Here is a 20,964-nt window from a genome sequence, read left to right as displayed (position 1 = left end):
GGGGGGAAGATCTCCAGAGGAGATGAGGTCAAATAATGGACGGGATTTGATGTGCTCCTGTAATCAATGGATTGCATGCGCTGCTCTGTTTGGGGGGGGGGGGCGCGGTTGGATCTGCTCCTATAATCAAGGATTGGATTTGCTGCTCCAATGGAGGGACTGGATATGTTCCTATAATGGAGAGGTTGGATGTGCACCTACAATCATGGGATTGGATTTGCTGCTGCAATGGAGGGATTGGATGTACTCCAATAAAGGAGGATGGATGTGCTCCTGTAATAAAGGGAAGGCATGTGCTCCTCTAATAGAGCAATTGGATGTGCTCCTATAATCAAGGGATTGTATGTACTGCTCAAATGGAGGGATTGGATGTATGCCAGTAGTGGTGAGGATGGACCTGCATCTATAATAAAGGGATTGCAAGTGCTCCTATAATAAAGGCATTGGATGTGCTCCTATAATTGTGGGATTGGGTGTACTCCTATAATTGTGGGATTGGATGTGCTCCTATAATTGTGGGATTGGATGTGCTCCTATAATCAAGGAATTGGAAGTGTTGAACTGATGGAAGGATATGATGTGCTCCTTTAATCAAGGGATTGGATGTGCTCCTATTTGGAAGGATTGGATGTGTTCCTATAATCAAGGGAGTGAATGTGCTCCTCTAATGGATGGATTGGATGTGCTTCTATAATCGAAGGATTCAATGTGTTTCTATAATGGATTTGTGGATGTATTCCTATCATGGTGGGATTGGATGTGCTCCTATACTGAAGGGAGTTGATGAGTTTCTACAATGAAGTTATCGATGTGCTCCAATAATTAAATTGCAATGTGCTGCTCTAATAGTGGGATTGAATGTGCTCCTATAATGAACAAGGTTGGACATACACTTATAATTGAGAGGTTGGATGTGCTCCTGTAATAAAGGAAAGGAATGTGCTATAATCAAGGGATTGGATTTTGCTACTCTGTTGGAGGGGTTGGATGTGCTCCAATAATCAATGGATTGGATTTGCTGCTCTAATGGATGGATTGTATGCCTTCTATAATCAAAGGCAGTGGATTAGCTGCACTAGTGAAGGGATTGAATGTGCTCCTATAATAAAGCTTTTGGATGTGCTTCTATAATGGACAGGATTTGATCTGCTCCTATAATTAAGGAATTGGATGTACTCCAATAATGGAGAGATTGGATGTGCTCCTATAATAAAGGGAAGGGATGCGCTCCTCTAATAGAGCAATTGGATGTACTCCAGTAATGGTGAGGGTGGATGTGCTCCTACAATGGACGAGGTTGGACATGCTCCTATAATAACGGGATTGTATATGCTCCCATAATGAAGAGATTAGATGTGCTGAACTGATGGAGAGACATGATGTGCTCCTTTGATCGAGAGATTGGATGTGCTACTATACTGGTGGAATTGAATGTTCTCTTACAATGAAGTTATGGATGTGCTCCTATAATCGAGGGATCTGATTTGTTCCTCTAATGAAGGTGATGGATGTGCTCCTATAATTGAGGGATTGGATATGCTCCTATAATTGAGGGATTGGATGTGCTCCTATAATGGTTGGATTGGATGTGCTTCTACAATCAAATTATAGGATATGTTCCTATAATGGAGGAATTGGATGCGCCTTTAGAATGGAGGGATCTGATGTCCTCCTATAACGGATGGATTGGATGTGCTTCTATATTGAATTATTGGATATATTCCGATAATGGAGGAATTGGATGCACTTCTAAAATGGGGGGATTGGATGTGCTCCTATAATGGAGGATTTGGATGTGCTCCTATAATGGAGGATTTGGATGTGCTCCTATAATGGAGGGATTGGATGTGCCCCTATAATGGAGGATTTGAATGTGCCCCTATAATGGAGGATTTGGATGTGCCCCTATAATGGAGGGATTGGATGTGCCCCTATAATGGAGGGATTGGATGTACTCTTATAATGGAGGATTTGGATGTCCCCCTATAATGGAGGGATTGGATGTGCCCCTATAATGGAGGGATTGGATGTGCCCCTATAATGGAGGATTTGAATGTGCCCCTATAATGGAGGATTTGGATGTGCCCCTATAATGGAGGGATTGGATGTGCCCCTATAATGGAGGGATTGGATGTGCCCCTATAATGGAGGGATTGGATGTGCCCCTATAATGGAGGGATTGGTTTTGCCCCTATAATGGAGGATTTGAACGTGCCCCTATAATGGAGGGATTGGATGTGCTCCTATAATGGAGGGATTGGATGTGCCCCTATAATGGAGGGATTGGATATGCTCCTATAATGGAGGGATTGGATGTGCTCCTATAATGGAGGGATTGGATGTGCCCCTATAATGGAGGGATTGGATATGCTCCTATAATGGAGGGATTGGATGTGCCCCTATAATGGAGGGATTGGATGTGCCCCTATAATGGAGGATTTGAACGTGCCCCTATAATGGAGGGATTGGATGTGACCTTATAATGGAGGACTTGAACGTGCCCCTATAATGAAGGGATTGGATGTGTTCCTATAATGGAGGATTTGAATGTGCCCCTATAATGGAGGGATTGGATGCGCTCCTATAACGGAGGGATTGGATGTGCCCCTATAATGAAGGATTTGAATGTGCCCCTATAATGGAGGGATTGGATGCGCTCCTATAGTGGAGGGATTGGATGTGCCCCTATAATGGAGGGATTGGATGTGCCCCTATAATGGAGAATTTGGATGTGCCCCTATAATGGAGGGATTGGATGTGCCCCTATAATGGAGAATTTGAAATGTGCGCCTATAATGGAGGGATTAGATGTGTTCCTATAATGGAGGATTTGAACGTGCTCCTATAATGGAGGGATTGGATGTGCTCCTATAATTTAGGGATTGGATGTGCTCCTATAATGGAGGGATTGGATGTGCCCCTATAATGGAGGGATTGGATGTGCTCCTATAATGGAGGGATTGGATGTGTTCCTATAATGGAGGGATTGGATGTGCCCCTATAATGGAGGGATTGGATGTGCTCCTATAATTTAGGGATTGGATGTGCTCCTATAATGGAGGGATTGGATGTGCCCCTATAATGGAGGGATTGGATGTGCTCCTATAATGGAGGGATTGGATGTGTTCCTATAATGGAGGGATTGGATGTGCCCCTATAATGGAGGGATTGGATGTGCTCCTATAATCGAGGGATTGGATGTGCCCCTATAATCGAGGGATTGGATGTGCCCCTATAATGGAGGGATTGGATGTGCTCCTATAATGGAGGGATTGGATGTGTTCCTATAATGGAGGGATTGGATGTGCTCCTATAATGGAGGGATTGGATGTGCTCCTATAATGGAGGAATTGGATGTGCCCCTCTAATGGAGGATTTGGATGTGCCCCTGGAATGGAGGATTTGAATGTGCCCCTATAATGGAGGGATTGGATGTGCCCCTATAATGGAGGGATTGGATGTGCCCCTATAATGGTGGGATTGGATGTGCCCCTCTAATGGAGGATTTGGATGTGCCCCTGGAATGGAGGATTTGAATGTGCCCCTATAATGGAGGGATTGGATGTGTTCCTATAATGGAGGGATTGGATGTGCCCCTATAATGGAGGGATTGGATATGCTCCTATAATGGAGGATTTGAACGTGCCCCTATAATGGAGGGATTGGATGTGCCCCTATAATGGAGGGATTGGATGTGCCCCTATAATGGAGGGATTGGATATGCTCCTATAATGGAGGATTTGAACGTGCCCCTATAATGGAGGGATTGGATATGCTCCTATAATGGAGGGATTGGATGTGCCCCTATAATGGAGGGATTGGATGTGCCCCTATAATGGAGGGATTGGATGTGCCCCTATAATGGTGGGATTGGATGTGCCCCTCTAATGGAGGATTTGGATGTGCCCCTGGAATGGAGGATTTGAATGTGCCCCTATAATGGAGGGATTGGATGTGTTCCTATAATGGAGGGATTGGATGTGCCCCTATAATGGAGGGATTGGATATGCTCCTATAATGGAGGGATTGGATGTGCCCCTATAATGGTGGGATTGGATGTGCCCCTCTAATGGAGGATTTGGATGTGCCCCTGGAATGGAGGATTTGAATGTGCCCCTATAATGGAGGGATTGGATGTGTTCCTATAATGGAGGGATTGGATGTGTTCCTATAATGGAGGGATTGGATGTGCTCCTATAATGGAGGGATTGGATGTGCCCCTATAATGGAGGGATTGGATGTGCCCCTATAATGGAGGGATTGGATATGCTCCTATAATGGAGGATTTGAACGTGCCCCTATAATGGAGGGATTGGATATGCTCCTATAATGGAGGGATTGGATGTGCCCCTATAATGGAGGGATTGGATGTGCCCCTATAATGGAGGGATTGGATGTGCCCCTATAATGGAGGGATTGGATGTCCCCCTATAATGGAGGATTTGAACGTGCCCCTATAATGGAGGGATTGGATGTGCCCCTATAATGGAGGGATTGGATGTGCCCCTCTAATGGAGGGATTGGATGTGCCCCTATAATGGAGGGATTGGATGTGCCCCTATAATGGAGGGATTGGATGTGCCCCTCTAATGGAGGGATTGGATGTGCCCCTATAATGGAGGGATTGGATGTGCCCCTATAATGGAGGGATTGGATGTCCCCCTATAATGGAGGATTTGAACGTGCCCCTGTAATGGAGGGATTGGATGTGCCCCTATAATGGAGGGAATGGATGTGCCCCTATAATGGAGGGATTGGACGTCCCCCTATAATGGAGGATTTGAACGTGCCCCTATAATGGAGGGATTGGATGTGTTCCTATAATGGAGGGATTGGATGTGCCCCTCTAATGGAGGGATTGGATGTGCCCCTATAATGGAGGGATTGGATGTGCCCCTATAATGGAGGGATTGGATGTGCCCCTATAATGGAGGGATTGGATGTCCCCCTATAATGGAGGATTTGAACGTGCCCCTGTAATGGAGGGATTGGATGTGCCCCTATAATGGAGGGAATGGATGTGCCCCTATAATGGAGGGATTGGATGTCCCCCTATAATGGAGGATTTGAACGTGCCCCTGTAATGGAGGGATTGGATGTGCCCCTATAATGGAGGGATTGGATGTCCCCCTATAATGGAGGATTTGAACGTGCCCCTGTAATGGAGGGATTGGATGTGTTCCTATAATGGAGGATTGGATGTGCCCCTATAATGGAGGGATTGGATGTGCCCCTATAATGGAGGGAATGGATGTGCCCCTATAATGGAGGGATTGGATGTCCCCCTATAATGGAGGATTTGAACGTGCCCCTATAATGGAGGGATTGGATGTGTTCCTATAATGGAGGATTGGATGTGCCCCTATAATGGAGGGATTGGATGTGCCCCTATCATGGAGAATTTGGATGCACTCCAATAAACAGAATCTCAATGAATTTTGTGTTCAGCACTGAAGGTATTATTTTGAAATGTCACTCTCGATTCACCTCTACCAGGTGTAGATCGCAAATCAGAATTCAGAACACTACAGACACTGCTAGTCTTCCAATCATTAAAATCTTGCTTTTAAAATTTGAATTAAAGATTAACTCTCGTTGCAGCTATTTATCATTCTCTCAAATGGGAAGGAAGTATCACAAAACTCAGGACTAAAAGTAGCTGAATCAGCAAAGCAAAAGCTAATCTGTACAAATATGTAAAATACTTTTTGTTTGCCCTTCAAATTTGTGGCAAAACCCTTACTGTAACCTCACTTAAACCTAACTAAAAATAGTGCTGTTTAAAACAAGCAGAGAGTTTGATAAAGGATCTATGGATTCCTACATAAATACCTACAAACTATTCCAGGTAAATATGGTACAAGTTATGTAAAGTGTTTCCCGCACTGAGCCTCCGAGCTGAACCTGTATCCCTGAGTAAGTGGAAAAGCTCCAGCCAAAAGAATTTACTGCTGTGGAAATTAGACCCGGAATGAACCTATAGCTCTGCCAAGTTAAGGTGGACTGAATTTCAAGAAATTCAGAACACAAGCTTGGTGAGGGCTGTAGTGTTTATGTCTGTTGTTTTCTTCCATTCATTTATACATATGTCCTTAAAATACAGACAGCCACTTTAATGAATGCAGCACCAGGTGAAGCCCGATCACGTTCATAGCCCGCAGGTCCTGCTTATCTGCATTATTATATGCACTTGCTTTATGGGCATCTTGTTTTTTCCTATGTAACACTGTAATAATTTACACAATAATAAATATCAAGGAGTAAAGACTGTAGTTTAACCTGAGATTCTCATAACGTTGTAAACAATGAGGGGAGTGGGGTTAAGGTTATGAATATGAGCAATCTCCTTCTCCATTTGAATTACAAGTTTTAACTCATTGCTATCTATTTAAAGTGTGTATCCTTAGCACTGTGCCCTTGGTGGAGGTGATGTGATGTAGGCTAAAAAATAGAATAGCCATTACAGTAATTAGCATCTAGTGGCAGGTGCTGCAGTTTTCGGTGTTTTTGTCAGCTTGGCTCAGTCAGTAGCATTCTCGTCTGTTGAGTCAGAAGGTTCAAGCACTACTATGAGCTTGAGTCCATCATCTAGGCTGACACTTGAGTGTAGTAGGACTGAATGCTGCATTGTCCTTTAGATGAGACATTAGGTCTTGTCTTCCTGCTCAACTGGGCGTGAAAGTATTATCTCAAGAAGAGCAGAGAGTTCTGCTGGTGTCCTCAACCAACACCACCGAAAACAGATGATCTGGTCATTCATTCATTCGTTCTTTGTGGGACCTTGCAGTGCGCAAAGTGGCTGTCAAAACAACAGTGTCTACTCCAAAAAGTAATTAATTAATTCATCCTGAGGATGGGAAAGGCATTATATAAATGGAGTTTACCCTTTTGCTGGAATGGTTTTTCAACTATTGAGTATAATTAAAACATTAATAGCACACGTACAGAAGGTGAACTGTTAATCATATGCAACCTGTTGCGGTGTTTGTGATCCTGGCCCAAAGGATAAATAAAATACAACCATTCTTTACCAAATTCCTTCAGCCTTATGAAAGACCTGGCTAACCCACTGGTGGTTGTTGCATTTGTAAGTTACAGGCTTTAGCATCCTGAAAGATTAATAATAACCTTTTTGCATTGTGCAATACCTTATATTTAAGGAAACCACATGTACAGTTATGGGATGTGGAAACTATTCCATCAGTGACCTAGCCTCATAACCCAGAAGCAACAAAGTTTTGAATAGGTTCTGCTCGTCAGGTCATGAGTGGGATATATTTTCCACATCAAATGGATTATCATGTGGTAACTTATTTATGGTAGGAAAGTCTGGCAAATATGCACATTTGTCTTTGGAACATTTATTTCAAATATCTCAAAATGCTATCCTGTGAGTGTTTGATTCTGCAGCGATGGACGAGTGCCTAAAATTGTTGGTGTTGTTGGCCAGGCACGCTTTGTTGCAATTCTACCTCACTCACGTAACCCGGAGAGCCTCCCCATTCAGTCAACACAATTGACGGTTCAGCAGGCTACTAGTGCTTCACTAATCAATTCAATTGCATACTGTTAAAATGCTGAGTCATCGATACTTATCAAAAACACACATGGAACCTGAGCGACATATCCACATCAAAACCTCAGAATCTCCAGGAATGGGGACAGAGATAGAAGGAGAGAAAGAAAAAAAATAACTTGCATTTATATGGCACTTTTCACAATCTCAGGACGTTCCAAAGTGCATTACTTTTGAAGTGAAGTCACTATTGTAATATAAGGAAAAGTAGCAGCCAATTTGGGCACAGTAAGGTCCCACAAACAGCAATGAGATAAATGACCAGATAATCTGTTTTAGTGATGATGGTTGAGAGATAAATGATGGCCAGGACACCAGCGCAAACTCCCCTGCTCTTCTTTGAAATAGTGCCATGGATCTTTTATGTCCATCTGAGATGGCAGATGGAGCCTCAGTTTAACTTCTCATCTGAAAGATGGCACCTTAGACAGTGCAGCGTTCCCTCAGTACCATAATGAAGTTGTGTGCAAGTGTTTGGCGTGGGACTTGAACCCACGGCCTTCTGACTGAGAGCGGAGAGTGCTACTACTGAGCCCAGACAGATACCAATCCATAGTCTATTATCAAAACAATGAAGACTTAAACACTATAATGTAATTTACTGATGGGAAACCATACAGAATGCGTATATATACCAATGCAGATTCAAAACTTAGATAATGTACATAAACATTCAATTAGACAAAAGCACATACACTTCTGTACATTCAATGACACATTCTTGTGTATTACAAATTAATACAAATTCAAATCACAGAGGTACATCCGTGGTATATGCTTCAGCAGACCTAGTAATCCAAAGAGACCTTTCATCATCTGTTCACATTAACTTCACAGATTTATATTGAAATGCAGCATGTTTTCAAGTTATGTCCATATGTATGCATTCAATTTCACAGAGACATATGCCATACACATATCAATCTACACTCCAAACCCAGAGAGGGATGTACACAAAAAACACAAACAGTCCTACAGGAAAATGTTCACATATTCAAACTACTCAACATATACAAAGATTCAAGCAGTTTTGAATCCCTAGTGACACATACAGACAAATTTCAAGTGACAAACCATTGAGGCATGTAGAACATTTAAACACGCTCAAACACTAAAGAAAAATACTGGACATAAAGCTCAAAACAGAATCCTTGGAGACAAGTATGAAGACATCCAACTCTCTACAAAGACTTCCACATTCAAAATGACCCAAAACCTAAGCAAATATGTAAATAAAATCAGCTTATAACACACTCAAGCCAGAGAGACATGAACACATATATGTCCACTTCTAAATCACTTAGACCATAGCAAAAAATACTGAGATCAAAACTGAAACCCTCGAAACATGCCTAAAGGTCCAAATACAGCCAAACCCTTAGACAGAGAGAGCCACATCTAAATACACCCAAGCCCTACACAGAATCGTACAAACATCCGAACACACTCAACTGCAGAAACAAATACAGAGATCAAAGCATAGTCAACTCTCCAGAGAGACATATACCCACATCTAACTACATGGAAATTCCAGAGGGAGTTCTATCAAAATCTAACACATTTGAGCTTTACAAAGAGATATAAACACATCAAATGTACCCAAACATCATAAAGACACATACCCACACCCTAAGGCAGTACGGTGACACGGTGCATAGAAACACACCGCATCGTGCCACGGAATGGGACGGCCTGGGTTTGCAGCCGCAATCCTTCACACAAGTTCCCGGTCTCAGTTTTGTTCTGATGGGGTTGTCAGCTGAGTCCTGCGGCTTCTCCACGGGGAAAAAAATAAATAGTGAGGGCTGGGCTGAGCTGAGGCCTAGTTCCTCTGCAAAGGACGGGAATGAGAATTGATGGGTGAGCTGAAGCGTAGCACCTCTCCACAGGGAGGGAGTGATAATTGAGGGGGGGGGGGGGAGGTGATCCCCACCCCTTAAAAAAGTGCTCAGACATTTACAAGGCCAAAAGTTACCCCCTGAGAATATATTTCCACCTTACTAAAATCAGAACACTCTTAAACCCTTAGAGATCCATATCTATAGTAAATACACCCAAATCCCCAAAGGTATATACCAACTTGAAGCATATTGGAAAGGTGTATGCAGAAACCAATACATAGCCAAACCCTAAGGGATCATTTTCCAAATTCGTGCTCCTATCGAAGAGCACATCAGGGATTCAGGCATGAACGGCAGCGCGTCGGATTTTTGGCTCGAACAAGTTTACATCAATCGAAATAATGGACAGAAAATCATTTGAAACGTGAGACGGGCGGGCTGTCCTCTGCACCACAACTCCTGATATGAGCTCCCCGCAGGGCGAAGTTCCGTGACGGGAGCGCAAAAACACAGGTGTACAGAAACTCACGCACATATACACAAATGCAAACACACATATGCACAAATACACACACATACGCAAACACATTTACACGAACACATTTTCACAAACACACATACAGAAACACAGAGGTACACATAAATAGACACATACGTGTGTAGATTGACATCCTATATAGACACATCAACACTCAATCCCTCCAGAAAGATATATCCACACTCAAACTTCATAGAAATATACAAAGATACAGTCGAATCCTACCATGAAAACACGTAGATTCCATATCAATATACCCATCGCATCTATGAAAACATCTAAACACTCAAACAATATAGAGGTAGCTACACATATAATGCATTAAAAATTCTACACACATATATATACACACTCACACACGGGCTAGTCACACCAACAGACACGTTTTCACTGCTCGGTATTGAGGAACATCCATTAACACCGATACAATCAGTGCACAGCAACACGCCCACCAGTGGACAAGTGGCACAGGAACAGCACGTAGTTTACACACATTCAGAACAGAAAACACTCACAATCCAGCACACACTCGGTCAATGGATGGAAACTGGCACAAAGCTGGCCTTCGTTACTATTTAATGCACTTCGCCCAATCCGAAACAGCCAGGCAGCAGTATAAAATCTAATGTGAAACACTGGCATTTTTATGTATATATATATATGTATATAAAGCACACACGGCGCCTTTATGAACAGGTGAGTTCCTGCAAAACAGTTGGAAAAACACCCCAATGTTTGACACGGGGCCCATTCCTATTTGGGAGTTCCAGTTAAACTGTGTTCAGAAAAGTGGCTGATATATTGTGGAGGATTTTCAGAAATATTTAGCATAGCTATGATCAGCTGACCCATAAAACACTGGGTTAAAAGCTTCACTTTCCTCCACAAAAATAGCTGGGGGCAGATTAAAAGCCATGGAGAGTGTACAAGTGTTTCAACTGTACTCAATAAAATGATAAGTCTTTTCACTACAGCCAACGAGGCGGAACACAATGGGACCAGTAAGAGTTGGAAGCGTCCTTTGATTGCTTCTGGTCCCTATAATATTGCATTCTTTAAAAGATTACTGACACTGAGAGCGATGAGAGACAGAGAGAGCGGAGAGAGAGAGACAAAGAGAATGGAGACAGACAGAGAGAGTCAGAGAAAAGGTGCATCCCCACCGTGAACCGAAATCTTTGTATGAGTCTGACTCACGGTCCTTTCCAACGCAACGACTTAATAACAAGGCTCGGTGTTTATATGCACGGGTATGTCATACACCACGAAAGCCTGTCAAAACCTGCTCCACAGACCCTGATTTGGAAACGTCAACACGAAATGTTCTCCCATGTAGCATCCTTTGCTTGATAGCCAGCTCGGTTCTGTATGGATCTTGTGTGCAGCCGATGACAGAAGTAACCATGTTTACTGGGGCATTTGTTTTTCCACGCAATGTATTCATGCTTTTGGATTTCAAAATCTGAAGGCGATTAAGACAAAATAAACTTTGTTCTCTCTCTCTCCAAACAGTAGTAGCGTCTGATCATAAACCATGTATTGATACATTATATGTACCTGTGCACAGTGAATATATGTCCGGAGATTTAAATGGAATCTCAAATCATTTCAGGAATGATTGTACAGGAATTTATTAGCAATTGAGTTTTCTACCAGCGTTTGACATAATCTGACCTTTTTACTCTTTAAATCCCATTGCTGAGAGATTGTGTTGAATAGTAACTGCCAGTGCACACGATGGTTCTAGTTGCTCTGTGTGAAAGGCGGGTTCGCTTTAACACGGTTACCCCAGCCCTTCAGAACCAAGTCTCCTCTCGCGTCTCGTTCTTTTGTCCGGTGCTAAAAATGCAACAAAGAAAGCACCAAACTCTACGGGTTTGAAGTCCTCAACACTACAAGCCCTCCAACTGGCTTTTAATTCACTGGGATTTGTACTTCTAGAGATTTAGGAGGGGGTTAGGTTTAGTGAACAGTGATTATTTTCACTCTGCTATGATTAGAAGCCTTGTGGGGAGAGTCAGGCACGTCTATAAATAACTTCTTTAATTATTCCACATTTTAACTGTTAAAAGGGTCCGATCTGATTCGAATCTCTGGTCGCCTTGAGTCTCTTTGCAGTCCGTACACTGGCAAAACTAGCGCTTACAGGAGAGAGAGACCGAGCCGGTCCCAAGCGTATAGCCGAGGTGCTAAGTGCGGTTTCATTAGATTCCCTATTAAAGTATTTCAGGAATTCCCTCCCCAATGGGTTAAATAGCTGCAGAGACGCCGAAGGACGCATGCGTCGGTCTTCACCCTCCCCCCGCTTTTTTGCCGGCTTTTCCTTCACACGTTTAATTTCTGATTTGAAAAGACCAGAATCCCCCTCCCCTCCCCTCCTCCTCACTCCGACATGATGGGGGGAGAATCCGCCTCCTCTCCCCTCCCCACACACTTCTGCACTGTCATCTGTTCCGGTCTGACACTCCTGCCCGTCAGCTCAAACTGAGCACTGTGGTCCCTTCCCCAAAAGTGCGAAAGGTCTCTGACTGGAGCAGTTCAAAGAAGGGGGTGAGGATCTAAAACAGCTCCAGAGCGCCGAGCTTCTCCAGACGTCAGCACTGGAGGAAGAGAGAGAGAGAGAAACTTTAACCTACCAACTGTAAAGTTTGCAGAGGAGAGAGAGAGAGAGACAGATGCTGTCCCAGAGAGAGCAGCTTTAACAGTAGCCGGGACCATCACATCGAAAAGATACCTTTCTCATTTATTAAGCAGCCTCTCCTCTCCTAGGATATCACAAGCAGCATCAACTTCTAGCAGGAGTTGAAACAATCCCCTACACATTATACAAAACTTCAGTCAAACTTTTTCTTTACAAACTTTTTTTTTGGGAACTTCTCTCCCATCCACTCCCTCCCTCACTCCTCCTCCCCGGCAGCTGTGAAGAAGATGTCAGTTTACCTGCTCGGTGGATTATTTTTGCTGCTCGGTGGGATTTGGGCGCGGGCTTCTCCCACCTTACCTGCCCAGGAGGGGCCGGTGTCGGACTGCCCGACTTGCTCCCTGCCCAAGCTGCAGCCGGACTTGGCGGGCACTGACAATCAGCTGGTGGAAGCCGTGAAGAGGCACATCCTGAACATGCTGCACTTGAAGAACAGGCCCAACATCACCCATCCGGTGCCCAAAGCCGCACTTTTAAACGCCTTGAAGAAACTGCATGTAGGACGGGTGCGAGAGGACGGGAGAGTGGAAATCGAAGAGCATTCGTCCAGCAAATCAGTACTGAACGAACCCGAACAGGCTTCGGAGATCATCAGCTTCGCTGAAGCAGGTCAGTTAGATTTTATTTTGCAGTATTGTATTATGTTTTTTTAAATTCAGATTTAAGTACTAATAATTTCATTTAAAATGGAAATAAAGTTGAATATGATTTCTACATCTGCAGAGTTATCTTTTTTAGAACAATCCATGCCTCGAATGTCATCTTTCGGATTACGATCAGAAAGGATAAAATCTATTGAGGAAGTAGGTTTAGGGGTCCCAAGGGCTAGCAACAGTCTGAATGTGAAAGAGAAGGTTAAAGATATATTTAAAAGAGGTGTTCAAAATTATGAGGCGTTTTGATAGAGTAAATAATGAGAAACTGTTTCCACTGGCAGGAGGGTCGGTAACCAAAGGACGCAGATTTAAGCTAATTGGCAAAAGAACCAGGGGGCAGATGAGGAGATTTTTTTTTACTCAGCGAATTATGATCTGGAATGAACTGCCTGGGGTGGTGGAAGCAGATTCATTAGTAACTTTCAAAAGGGAATTGGATATATACTCAAAAATGAACAATTTGGAGGGCTATGGGAAAGAGCAAGGGAATGGGACTAATTGGATAGCTCTTTCAAAGAGCCAGCACGGGCAAGATGGGCCGAATGGCCTCCCGTACTATTCTATGAGTCAAGCCCCGGACCCGGTGTGACAGTGAAGCAGTAGGTCACCGACTAGGCAGCCGCTCTTTATTTGTGTTGAAGTCGCTCTTGTAATTAAAGAGGTTGGTTTTATCTCTGCTTGTGACTGCCTCGGACTAACTGGTTCATATTCTGCATTTCCCCTTCCCTATCTGGCTCTTAGGTCCGTCCCAGGATGTTGTGCACTTTCAGATCGCCAAGGAGGAAGATGGTGACCTGTCCCTGGTGGATCAGGCCAATGTCTGGCTCTACCTGAAGCTCTCGAACAAATCCAACCGAAGCAGGAGTAAAGTGACCATCAAGCTGTACCAAGAAGGAGATGGCAGCAAGGCCATCAGCGAGAAGCAAGTGGACATCAAGAGGAGCGGCTGGCATACCCTCCCGGTGTCCAGGACTGTGCAGGCCACACTGGCCACCCAGGAGAGGTCCCTGATGCTGAAGGTTTCCTGCGACCTGTGCCGGGAGGCCGCCGTCTCCCCCGTCCTCATAGAGCCGGCGGAGAAGGACGAGTCGCACCGCCCCTTCCTGATGCTGCTGGTCCGGGAATCGGACGCTCACACTCATCGGATCCGCAAGCGGGGGCTGGAGTGCGACGGAAAGATCAACATCTGCTGCAGGAAACAGTTTTACGTGAATTTCCGAGACATCGGCTGGAGTGACTGGATCATAGCGCCGCCTGGGTACTATGGGAACTACTGCGAGGGCGAATGTCCGAGTCACATCGCCGGGACCTCGGGCTCGTCCCTCTCCTTCCACTCGGCTGTCATCAACCATTACAGGATCAGGGGTTACAGCCCTTTCAACAACATCAAATCGTGTTGTGTCCCCACCAAACTCAGGGCAATGTCCATGCTGTATTACGATGACGGGCACAACATTGTGAAAAAGGACATCCAGAACATGATCGTGGAGGAGTGTGGCTGCTCGTAAACCCTGTGAGATACACACACACAGAGACTCATACAAAGAGGGAGAGAAACACAGACTCATGTAAAGAGACAGACACATACTACACACACACAAACTCATACAGAGAGACAGACACACTACACAGTCTCATACAGAAACTCATAGAGACAGACACATACTACACACAGTCTCATACAGAGAGAGACACATACTACACACAGTCTCATACAGAAACTCATACAGAGAGACAGATACATACTACACACAGTCTCATACAGAGACAGACACATACTACGCACACACACTCATACAAAGAGAAAGAGAAACATATTACACACACATCAGACTTAGGACATTATGTTGTGAGGGTCTCCCCAGACCCCCAAAGGCGCACTCCAGCTGTAAAACTAACTCAGACTTTAGACAAGTACACTCGAGGGTTGCTATCAGACAAAGTCTAACCCGAATCCATCTGGACCAAATCCCATGTGGCCCTCACGGCCCCGGAGGTACGTTTCCCTTCCTGTGGCTAACAGCTGACCGTCACACCCTAAGCCACACTCGCCTGCACTCACTCTTACACGCACTCACAGATACACTCACCTGCACACATACAGAGCTGGCTTCTTCTGGTGCATTTATTTTGTTTTCATCGTGACACTCTATGGCACTTTCCCAAACAAAATGCACAAGATCTAACTTTCTGTTGTTTGAACACGGGGTCGAGCTTCACCAAGGAGGTGCACTGTTTTTTTTGCAAAACGACTTACACGTGTGTAAGGTGCCTAAGATCAGAACTATGCAACCTAAAAAGGCTTTCTTTGGTTTACGAAAAGGAGACGCTTCTATTGGAAGTAAATATTCAGTTTGTTGAGAGATACTTGAAAGGAACACGTTCGCCCCGCTGCTGGGCCAAACGTTTTTTTTTTATTTTTACTTTGTGACCTTTACGATTTGCACTAAAACGACATTTGCCTGTCTAACCGTATTTAAACAGAAGTGTTTGTAAGGACAGGGGACTGCACTCAGAAGAGAACAAAACAAGTTTCTATGAAATTTTGTATCAACGGACGATCAGACACCAAAGAGATTTGTGTAAATGTTATTGTGTGATTTCTACAAGGACAATATTTAAAAAAAACAAAAAAATATAAAAAAACACCTGTAGATGAATATGGCTCCAGTATCAGGGTTTGGATTAAACACTCAATACGTTTGATACATCAGCACATATACATCTGGATGTCTGGAAGCACCAACGAGCTGACCTGAGTTAAAACCCAGACCCCAGGTGTAGTTTGCACACTGTCTGAAAGCGATTTAGCAAAAAGCACTTCTCGCGGTCTGCTTTTTTTCTTATTTAAGAATTTTGATCAGGCTCTTAGAAAAAAAACAAAACCTGAACTTTTGCTTAAAAATAGTAGGCCTATTTTTGTAACGACGTCGCTGAGGGCGATTAAAAAGTGTTATTAAAGAAACAGATATTGTTTTAGTATTTCATGTGAGATACTGTAAAGGCTTCATTCACCACAATAGGTTGTCTGCCAGTTTAACGAGGCGACGGATGTGGCATTTCTGTCATAATTCCTGGCACCAAATTAGTCTATTGACTTTGATGATTGTCTTTTCAAGTTATTTTTTAATGAGGCCAGATTGTCGTGTTTAAGAGAAAGAAGTCAGCACAGTCTACCACATTCCTACTGACTTGTCTGAGACATTGTTTTATTGTTGAATTGGTAGAACAGGGGACTGATCGCAGCTCAGCTGCTTTCTACTGTACATTTGACGTGGCGTGGCTTTTTATTTTGGTGATCCCAGCAGTCTTCTGATCTGAATCTCGAATGGTAACGGCTCAATGCTCAAACCCTGGTTTGGCTACCCTACATCGCCAAACACTGACTGTTTTCTCAAGACTCTTTGCGGGAGGCAGACGGTGGGAGTTACTGGTCGTCAGACTTTTTTGGGGGGAGGGGGGGAATTGTTGATGGGCAACTTGGGACCAAACGGAACTGCAACTTCCAGATTGCACTGCGATCCAAACGTATTCGGGAATAAGCATTCGCTCGGAGGGCGTTTTTAACGCAATGTTTTCAATCACGTATTGGGCTGTGAAAGCAGAGACATTTGTAAGCAAGAGATTCCGTGTAATTTTTCTGACTTGCTGCTGGTTGTTCCCTTGACAAGCCTACAGCGTTAAGCACCATAAAGGAGTTTTATTTGCTTCTTTGGGCTAAATGTATTTTTACACATCCCTGTACAGGACGATATATTTCTTCAATCTGCAAACGTTTTATCGCCTTAAAAGAGACGGTTTCTTTTTGTTGGTCTGGTCAAGCGTGTTTTAAGTAGAAAAAAAGTTTAGGCAAATATTACGGTATATTACAAAGTAAACCTGAACCCGCCAGGCACTCTAAATCATAGAACCATACAGCACCGAAGGAGGTAATTCGGCCCATCGTGCCTGTGCCAGCTCTTTGAAAGATCTATCCAATTAGCCTCACACCCCACTCTTTCCCTATAGCCCTGCAAATTTTTCCTTTTCAAGTATATATCCAATTCCCTTTTGAAAGTTACTAATGAATCTGCTTACACCACCCTTTCAGGCAGTGCAATCCAGATCATTACAACTGACAAATACAACTAAAGCAGTTATGTTACAGTATTGATGTTACAGCAGCATTCCCCCCAGGCCCTTTTTTATCCTCAGATGTGGAATGGACACATTTGAATTTCTGTACTTATTCAGTCCGAGCACTTGACAAGGTTGCGTATTCTTTTGGTAGTTGGACTGTCACCCCGTGTCATGTTACTTAGTATCTGTCCATCAGTCTCCCCACTCATTGTCAGCTCAGTGACCAGCTTGTTTAGTTGATTCGCAGATGGCTGTGTGCACAATATTTTTCAGCATCAACTTAGGTGTCAGCCATGGCTTAGCGGGAACACTCTTGCCTCTGAGATAGAAGGTTGTGGGTTCAAGCTTCTCTCCAGAGACCTGAGCACATAATTTAGGCTGACACTTCAGTGCAGTACTGAGGGAGTGCTGAACTGTTGGAGGTGCCTTCTTTTAAATGAGACGTTAAACTGAGGTCCCGTTTGTCCTTTTAGGTGGACGTAAAAGATCCCATGGCACTGTTTGAAGAAGAGCAGCGGAGTTTTCCCCGGTGTTCTGGCCAATATTTATCAACCAACATTTAAAAAAATGATTTGGTTATTGTCTCACTGCTGTTTGTGGGTCCTTGCTTTGCACAAATTGGCTGCTGCGTTTCCTTACATTACAACAGTGACAACACTTTTTTTTTTAACGTACTTAATTGGCTGTAAAACATTTTGAAACATCTGAGGTCATGAAAGGTGCTATATAAATGCAAGTCTTTCTTTAACTCATGAGCTTGACAGATATTTAACATATTGCTTCATCTGCGAAAAATGAATAACAGTCAGCATAAAAACCTTATTACATACATTTTAAATATCTAATTATATATATGAAATAATAGCCATTCAATCAGGAATTGTCAGACTCTACACACATAACTTATTTATTCTTATATAACAATCCTTGTTCATGCAGAGATCCTGTTAGCATTCCTAAATTTCATTCCAATGTTGTCTTACTCATCTATTCATAGATGATCCTGCTGCTAAATGCACCCATGTAAACAAATTTGCCTGTCTGCTTCTCCTACTGGAATTTGTAAAAGTCCACTAAATTCTGACACATAGTTGACTGAGAATGGGACAATGCAGTTTATGGAAAACTATACAAACTATGTTAAACCTAACCCATGATGGAATATTCAGCTTCATAGATTAGGCTGTAGTGGATAGGAAGCACACTGAAAGGACTACTATCTGTTTTGGTGCCCCCAGATAATTTACCATTAAGTCTTCACAAGACACTTTTAATTATACTTTACATTTGAAATGTTATTTTTTTGAAAAATAGCTTAAATGCTGCAAAGATTTTTTGTTTTATAATCTAGTGAATGAAATGACAATCCCTGTTTTACCTCTTCTTAGCATCCTACTGTTGCTTTCTGCTATTACAGATGTAGTACATCCTTAATTTGACAAATAGGTAAAATACCTACATTAACTGTTTTTATTTTATTTTGGTTTTAAGTGCACCTTATCGAGACCAACAATCACAAATTGTCTTTCATTTTTCTGTGCATTTGAAATACAATGCTTCAAAGCAATGTTAGGCTAATATGATTTCAAATGTAAAATTAATTTATGCACTTATATGTGTAAACAGTATAATTTGATCATTTAATATTTATTGTATAAACAGTAAATAAATGTTTATTTTTCAGTTGCATAAAGGGATATTAACATACTTTGCAAAATATTGGATGCTGTTTGTGGAATAAAGCTGTTATCAGCACAAAAAACTGACTTAAGCACAGCCTCAGTGAAGTCAGTACATTTCCCGCACTCAACGAAAAACAAACACACAGTTAAAATGGCCTGACTGACACCATTTGACACAATTCAGTATGATCTCTGCTATCTGTTTATCGCAGGAAATAAAGTCACTTCAATTGCACTGTGCTTATGGTGTCAGCCATGGCTTAGTGGTAGCACTCTCCCCTCTGACTCAGAAGGTGATGGGTTCAAGCCTCACTCCAGAGACTTGGGGACATAATCTAGGCTGATAGTTCAGTGTAGTGCTGAGGGAGCACTGTCTTTCAGATGAGACGTTAAACCAAGGCCCTGTCTGTCCTCTCAGGTGGATGTAAAACATCCCATGGCCTGCTTCGAAGAAGAGCAGGAGAGTGTTCCTGGTGTCCTGGCCAATTTATCCCTCAACCAATATCACTAAAACAGATTATCTGGTCATTATTTCATTGTTGTTTGTGGGACCTTGCTGTGTGCAAATTAGCTGCCATGTTTCCTACATTACAATAGTGATTACACTTTAAAAAGTACTTCATTGGCTGTAAACTGCTTTGGGACGTCCTGGGGTCATGAAAGGCGTTATATAAATGCAAGATTTTCTTTTACTGCTTAAGAAAAGAACCCCCTCCCCCTAAGTTATCTGAATGTGACTATAAACAAAAGTGTCAGGATTTATTACTGTCAAATTCACTTCAAGTGTCTAAATTCTTTCAAAAGGAGAGAGGTTCTAAGATGTAACTTGAATTTGATGTCTTCAGAAAGAATTAAATTTCTGAGTACTGAATTTCTACATATTTCTACCATTGTGTAGACATCAATTTCATCAACAATAAAAAAAAAATTCTGTTTTTAAAATTTATGTTCGTCTCATTCTGCAGAGATGTGCCTGGGCCCAACAGTTAATTAAAATACTCAGACCACCTCGTGTATAAAATGGCACACTGTGACGTTCTGTTGCTGAAGTGTTTTTCCCCATAACAATAAACACTTAATTTAAAAACTGTGCAGGCCAGAATTATCATTGGTCTGATTGGTGTCACATGGATTTAGGACCCAGTTTTCCAAATGATTCTGGGGTGAAGAAATTTGTGCATTTTTTTTGCCCCTTTTCAATGCTGCTGCGCACATTTGTTAAATCATGCAACTGATGCACTGTCCCCATTCACATTAATTGTCTTTCATTTGCATTGGTGTGAGTCACCATACCCATTCCAAGGGTAATTACCACTGTGGGGTTGGAGTCTCTGCCTTAGATAGCATGTCTGGATCATGAGGTCAAGTGTTACATCTATACCCAGGCCAATGCTGACCTACTCCTTGCATTGTGCTCAAAATGCACAAGTTTATGCTTGTTGGGGAGCCAGTGAGATTGAGTTAAATGCACCTGTTAGCTTCATCTTGAGTGAACTAACCAACTAGGGATTATCCTTCTTTGGGGGCAGGTAAGTGAGGTATCTTTGGGGTCAAGGTGGCTCCAAGATGATACATGCTGGCAATGGAAGTTCAGAACTAAGCTAACTGTCTGTGGCAGACTTAGTCATCTGCTAGCTGAGCCAAGCATGTCCACAGTACTCTATGGCTTTGTTGATGATTGACCATCCTGCCTGCCTCGCTAATGGAACCTGCTGGAAAAGGTTGGGATTCTTCCCATGTAGCTCCAGATAGCTCTGCAAGTCACCATCCTAAAGGATAGGGTGGTCCTAACTAGACAAGCAGCGAGGAGGTTATCAGTGATTTGTATTGTAGTGATTTGTTTTAGCTAGT

The 20,964-nt window shown here is 42.9% G+C and overlaps 1 protein-coding gene across 1 annotated transcript; it reads left to right on the top strand.

Moving 5' to 3' along the window:
- Positions 1–12,395: 12,395 nt before the first annotated feature.
- inhbaa (inhibin subunit beta Aa) lies at positions 12,396–19,914 on the top strand. Its single transcript, XM_067981044.1, has 2 exons — positions 12,396–13,265; positions 14,054–19,914. The coding sequence occupies exons 1-2, from the start codon at positions 12,884–12,886 to the stop codon at positions 14,818–14,820; spliced, it is 1,149 nt and encodes a 382-aa protein (XP_067837145.1). The 5' UTR covers positions 12,396–12,883; the 3' UTR covers positions 14,821–19,914.
- Positions 19,915–20,964: the final 1,050 nt, after the last annotated feature.

The sequence above is a fragment of the Heptranchias perlo genome, chromosome 3, assembly GCF_035084215.1.
Source record: "Heptranchias perlo isolate sHepPer1 chromosome 3, sHepPer1.hap1, whole genome shotgun sequence".
NCBI classification, from domain to species: Eukaryota; Metazoa; Chordata; class Chondrichthyes; order Hexanchiformes; family Hexanchidae; genus Heptranchias; species Heptranchias perlo.
Note: the sequence above shows the minus strand (reverse complement) of the source record. Positions and strands in the feature narration are given on the sequence as shown.